We start from the raw sequence: 6,736 nt of genomic DNA, 5'->3' as shown, positions 1-6,736 counted from the left end.
GTGTTAGTCAATGGGACTCAAGAATTCCCTTCAATTTTCCATCAAGATTTACTACATACCTACTAATGCCAAGTTGTGAAAGATTTGCTTTATGGGCCATCCCCTCTGAGGATACAGGTATAGGCAGGAATTATGACCTAATTTGTGAGGCTGCTGAACTCCGACGAGCTAGCAAGCACACATGCAAGTTTAAGAATGTAAAGGCTAAAAGTCTTAGAAATCTGACATGCCAAGGCTTGCAAAACTCCAAATACCTAAATGTCATAATTCTAAAAACTTTCATCATTTCTAATTGATATGATAATACGTGATCATCAACCTCTGTCCACACAGATATCCCCCTACTTCTGGACTAGAGGGATAACATGGAGAACTAGGTTCACATACTCACACCTCAGGCAAGGCTAACTCAGAGCCACAAGATCGAGCACTGCTGTCAATACCATGTTGCATCAGCCTCTTCTATATGTTAACAAAGTAGATGCACTAGCTAGAAGATTTTCCTTATTAAATGTCATATAGGGCGGCAGAGGTAGGCATGGAGTACCCCTCCCCCAAATCTACCAAGGAGATCCACATACAGCTCTGAAAACTCTCCTCCATAATCCTTAGCATACTTCCCAGTACACTGGTGTTGGCTGGATTAATGAATAAAGCATTAGGATATTAAGTCTGATAAAAAGAAAGAATATATCATATCTTTCTTATAAGAACATGAGTCCTCCAAACCAATATGGGCAATTTCAAGATTATTAGCTCTTTAGAGTCACCTGCCCTTGAGGTTCCCAAACTTTGGAATTTCATGGAGAAGTAACACATCTCCCTCAAAAAGAATGTGATAACAAAATTATACGATAGCCAAATTCTCATTTTGACAAGTAAGGACATGAAAGAAACAACTACAACATCTTGTCAGCATCACTTTTAAAAGAAATGAAGTTTTAACACACACCAAAAAAAGGTAGGAGGGCTGTGACTTCAGAATTAGACTTTCTTTCTCATGAATACTCTGCTAGCATCCTTTTACTTACATTTTCCTAAGGACAAGGGTACACACAGTAATGGGACAACATTAGTGTGGGATTAGTGTGGGAACCATGGTCCACATCTTCTCCACTTCTCCAGTGAACCCAGCTAAATAAAACTGTTCTTTGTTATACCCATGACAATCATCTAGTTGGAGCCTGTTTTCCTCCAAAATCTCCACGGTGCCTCAGCTTCAAGTTGAAACATGCTGGCTCCTCCCTCCTGGTTATTCTCTCAGAAGGGGAGCACCTTCATGCTGTCCAAACTAAAACTGTCCAAACTGAAACTAGTGCCACAAGTGTCTGAAGGCCACAGTCTAATCAGATCATTTGGATCATTAAAACTCCACCATAATTAACCGTCAATTTATTATTATTTACTGTTATGTATGCCATTTCAATACATAGCTGTGTGGAACTAACTTCAAATGTAGTATCTGAAACAATAGCAGTTGAGTTCCAGTGATGAAAGAAGAGGGCAAAATGCTGCTCTTCAAGAAATGCAAATCAAAACTACAATGAGATATCATCTCACACCGGTCAGACTGGTCATCATCAAAAAATCTAGAAACAATAAATGCTGGAGAGGGTGTGGAGAAAAGGGAACCCTCTTGCATTGTTGGTGGGAATGTGAATTGGTTCAGCCACTATGGAGAACAGTATGGAGGTTCCTTAAAAAACTAAAAATAGAACTACCATACCACCGAGCAATCCCACTACTGGGCATATACCCTGAGAAAACCATAATTCAAAAAGAGTCATGTACCAAAATGTTCATTGCAGCTCTATTTACAATAGCCAGGACACGGAAGCAACCTAAGTGTCCATCAACAGATGAATGGATAAAGAAGATGTGGTACATATATACAATGGAATATTACTCAGCCATAAAAAGAAATGAAATTGAGTTCTTTGTAGTGAGGTGGATGGACCTAGAGTCTGTCATACAGAGTGAAGTAAGTCAGAAAGAGAAAAACAAATACCGTATGCTAACACATATATATGGAATCTAAGAAAAAAAAGGTCATGAAGTACGTAGGGGTAAGACGGGAATAAAGACACAGACCTACTAAAGCATGGACTTGAGGACATGGGGAGGGGGAAGGGTAAGCTGTGACAAAGCGAGAGAGTGGCATGGACATATATACACTACCAAATGTAAAATAGATAGCTAGTGGGAAGCAGCCGCATAGCACAGGGAGATCAGCTCGGTGGTTTGTGACCACCTAGAGGGGTGGGATAGGGAGGGTGGGAGGGAGGGAGATGCAAGAGGAAAGAGATATGGGCACATATGTATATATATAACTGATTCACTTTGTTATAAAGCAGAAACTAACACACCATTGTAAAGCAATTGTACTCCAATAAAGATGTTTAAAAAAAATGCTGCTCTTCATACACAGAGTTTGAAGCTACTCGTCCAGGGTCAACTAGGAATTTTTGAGTTATTTTTCTAGATAAGAGCTTGCCTCAAGCCATCTGTGGACTCCCTCATGGCTTTGGTGAAACAGGTATTACCATTCCATTACTATTTGATAGACAAGGTAAATGAGCATCAGAAACGTTGTTCATTCAACAATCAGCAAATGCTTACCAAGTGCCTCCTGTGTGCAGGCACTGGGTAAGGTGCTATGACTTTGCCCGAGGTGACACAGGTGACACAGCTAGCAAGTAGCATAGGGAGCACCCAAACCCAGTCACCTAATCTCAAGTCCATTCCATTCCAAGGCTGCCTCTTAGGCTGAGGTCAGTGTTACTGCACAAGACAACAGGACCCCAGAGACAAAGGGCTATGGTGGGAAGGACCACATGGTTGATCTCTTTAGCTTGTTCCTCCACAAAGGAAGTCAGTAGTGAGGATCAGTATTTTTAGACATTCACTGCCTTCAGGAATAAATCAAAGTAGGTACCAGTGTCCCATTATTTATGGCACTGTCCATGGTGTGCAACACAGAACTGGGTACTGGGGGCTCACACACTCTCTTGGGAGCAACAGGAACATCCCAGTGAAGCACACATGAAATCCTGGGGGAGAAAATTTTTGGAAAGGAGAAACAGGATCTCTCTAACGTTCTGAGAAGCTCCAGAACTCTACTCAGTACTCTGTAAAGGCCTATATGGGAAAAGAATCTAAAACAGAGGCGATATATGTATTTGTGTAACAGATTCACTTTGCTGTACACCTGAAACTAACACAACATTGTAAATCAACTATACTCCAATAAAAATTTTTTTAATCAATAAATAAAATTCTAAGAAGTTCCAAGCAATAGGATCAGAAGCCAAACAGTGGGATTTGAAAAGTCCTACTCCTTGGACCAAAGACTAAGATCTCCAGTGTGACTCTCTTAGGCTGCCTGAAGAGTCTGAGACCTATTCCTCAAGCACAGCCCTCTGGTTATGGCATGCACCCCATGCCATTGGTTTTGGAAACAAAGTCCGCCATCCACTCTGGCTGGCCGTCCCCGCTGGCCAGCCTGCCTCACAGTTGCAACAGAGAAGGGGCCAGTCACACATGAGGCTTCCCATCTCAAGAATGCCAAAATCTTCATGAATGTGTCACCCTGTGACTGCAATCACAGGGAGGTGGGGTGACAGCCATAGATCACGTAAATGAGGCCAAACATGAGAGGCTGGTCCAGATCAATAGATGAGTCAGGACTCAAGAGTATAAAACCTCAGGAGCTCCAGTTCTCCTCACATAGCCAGCATCTCCTCTCCTCACTCACTCTTCCTGGTGCTTTGGGTAAGTGTGGGTTCTACTGGCTCTCATCTTCCCAGCTGGTCTTGCTCAGGCCTGCATGGGCTATGTGGACCAGGGGACAGGTAGGCAAGTCCTCTTTCCTCTTTGGGACCTACAGGACCTCTGCCTTTCCAACTGCATTCATGTTTAGAGGGGCTTCAGACAGGAAAGAGAGCTGAGCTGCTGCTGTGCAGATGGTGTTTCTGATCTTCTGGCCAGAATGTAAATACCACAAAAACAAGATTATCTCCTGTCTCTCTGGCACCCTTGTAAGGGACATGCCCTGTGCCCAGCACAGAGGTGCATTCTGCAGAGATTACCCCAGGCAGCCTGTGAATGGGCTGGATGGGACTTGTGAACTTGTAAGGACTACAGGCTGAATGTATTCTCAGAGAACAGGAAGAATGATTTAGAGAATGCTGCAGAGGGGGAAGGTTTTAGGAGTCATAGGAACCCAATGCCTGTTTTACACAAGATGTTCTGAGAGGGAAATGACTTGTGAGATGTTGGGACACAGTTTCCTCCTAGTTAGGGTTCCCTCAGCCAAGCTTGGGTGTAAGCAAAGCCGATATCTTCTGGTCAGAGATGCTGGTCCAAAGGACCATGGGGGTCCTTCATCTGTTTCCAGACAGGACCATGGGGGAGCCTGCCTTTTCTGATAACTGGTCAGAGATCATGGCTGAGGTCAGTGGAACAGACCAAGAGTTTGAACTAATTCTCTTTTGCAAGGAATGGGGTACAACAGCCCTCTGACATTCAGACAAACTTCCCTCTGTTGTGCCAGGGATAGATAAAATCCCCCACCCTAGGTGGAGGTTTGTGGTAATTTTATATTTGCACTCAGAGAATCAGTGTTGGGATCAGAGGAGAACTGAGAAGTGAAATACTCAAACCATCTCATCTTACAGGAAGTGAGGAAACAGGCAACGTGTGGGTCATTCGCCCCAAGATCACACAGTAGAGGGCAGAAGCAGAGCTGGGAGAGAAAGAGAAATGGGCACCACTAAGTGGGCTATTTAAAACTTGGTAAAGACTTTCGCAGGGGAAACACAACTTTTTTCTAAAAGCACTAATCCTAGGAGTCCCAGCTGAGCGCTCTTCCCCATATCCAGTCAGAGAGAGCTCAAGCCTGGCCCAGGCAGCGCTGCTCAGAAGACGACGGGCGTTGCCGTAGATGCAGCTGCCTCTGCCGCAGCATCCTCTTGCAGCTGGTCCAGTGATGCTCTCTGCTTTCCTTCCAGGTTTCCGTTCCTCCTTAGACAAACATGTCTTACCAGACAAAGCAGCCCACCCCCCAACCCCCAGTGGGCAGCGGGAAAACCTCTGGCGGCGGCGGCAAATCCGGCGACGGCGGCTCCGGTGGTTCCGACGGCGGCTCCGGTAAAGGCGTCAAGTCCTCCGGGAGCTGTGGCAGCTCCGGCGGCGGAGACCACTCTGTTGGTGGCGGCTCCAGCTGCGGCGGGGGCTCCTCCGGGAGCGACGGCTCTGGAGGCTGCAGAGGAGGTTCCGGTGGGAAGAACTCCAGCGGCGGCGGTTTTTCCGACCAGAAGGTCCAGGGCCAGAGCCACGGAGGCGTCTCTAGTGGTGCCTCTTCCGGGGACGGCTCCTCCGGGTGCGGCTCCGGGGGTAGCCAGGGCGTCCCTGTTTGCCATCAGACCCAGCAGAAGCAGACGCCTTCCTGTCCATGCAAATAAGGCCCCCTGGACGCCACGGAGACGAAGGAGCTGGAGGTGTTCTCCGTGGGCGCCGATGGGCTTAGCGCTCTCATGATATTGCACTGATGTTTCTCAACCCCTCACGTCTTCATCCTCCCAAACGAAGCCATTGAGCTCTGGGGCTGCATCTTGTTCTGCAGTTTTCCCTCCTTTGTTTCTGTGCAACTACCTCCCAACCCCACTGCCTCCTCAGTCAATAAATTTGCAATTCATGAGAATTTCTGCGTTTCCAGACATCTTTGTGGCTTCCAAGTTCGTTCATTCCATTCCATTCCATTCCTCTCTTTTCCTCCATCCACTCATCCACAGGGACATTCATTAAACAAATATATTTATTCTATTGGCGGAGAGTGGGTGGATAGATGGTAGTCATCAGGGGAGGGAGGAATGGCTGGCAACCAAGGACCAAAAATATAAATTCTCTGATTTATGGCTTAAAATCGTGAGGTGATCCCAAAACACAAAGATCCTGGGAGGAGACTTCAATAAACAGCCCCAGGTGGGTTGAGTAGCCACCTTGGGTCTACTCCTTGAGCTCAGTGCTTTTTTAAACAGGGCTGCCCTGTACCTAAGGCAACTAGAGAAAGAAGAACAAACAAAACCCAAAGTTATTGGAAGGAAATAAATCATAAAGATCATAGCAGAAATAAATGAAACTTGAAAAAAAATAGAAAATATCAATGAAACTAAAAAGCTGCTTCTTTGAAAAGATAAACAAAATTGATAAACCTTTAACCAGATTTACCAAGAAAAAAAGAGAGAGGGCCCAAATCAATAAAATCAGAAATGAAAAAGGAGAAGTTACAACCGACACCACAGAAATACAAAGGATCATAAGAGACTACTACAAGCAACTATATACCAATAAAATGGACAACTTAAAGGAAATGGACAAATTCATTAAAAAGTACAATCTCCCAAGACTGAACCAGGAAGAAATAGAAAATATCAACAAACCAGTTACCAGTACTGAAATTGAATCAGTAATTTTAAAACTCCCAACAAACAAAAGTCCAGGACCAGATGGCTTCACAGGTGGATCGAAGAGTTAACACCTATCCTTTTGAAACTGTTCCAAAAAATTGTAGAGGAAGGAATACTTCTGAACTCATTCTATGAGGCCACCATCAGCCTAATACCAAAACCAGACAAAGATGGGCTTCCCTGGTGGCGCAGTGGTTGAGAGTGTGCCTGTCGATGCAGGGGACACAGGTTCTTGTCCTGGTCTGGGAGGATTCCACATGCCGCGGAGC

General features: G+C 45.1%; 1 protein-coding gene across 1 annotated transcript; it reads left to right on the top strand.

The window, feature by feature from the left end:
• Window positions 1-5,033: 5,033 nt before the first annotated feature.
• Window positions 5,034-5,462, top strand: LORICRIN (loricrin cornified envelope precursor protein). Its single transcript, XM_030841928.2, has one exon. The coding sequence runs from the start codon at window positions 5,034-5,036 to the stop codon at window positions 5,460-5,462; it is 429 nt and encodes a 142-aa protein (XP_030697788.1).
• The last annotated feature ends 1,274 nt before the right edge of the window (window positions 5,463-6,736 follow it).

This window comes from Globicephala melas, chromosome 1 (genome assembly GCF_963455315.2).
Source record: "Globicephala melas chromosome 1, mGloMel1.2, whole genome shotgun sequence".
NCBI classification, from domain to species: Eukaryota; Metazoa; Chordata; class Mammalia; order Artiodactyla; family Delphinidae; genus Globicephala; species Globicephala melas.
This window is presented reverse-complemented; position numbering and strand designations above follow the sequence as displayed.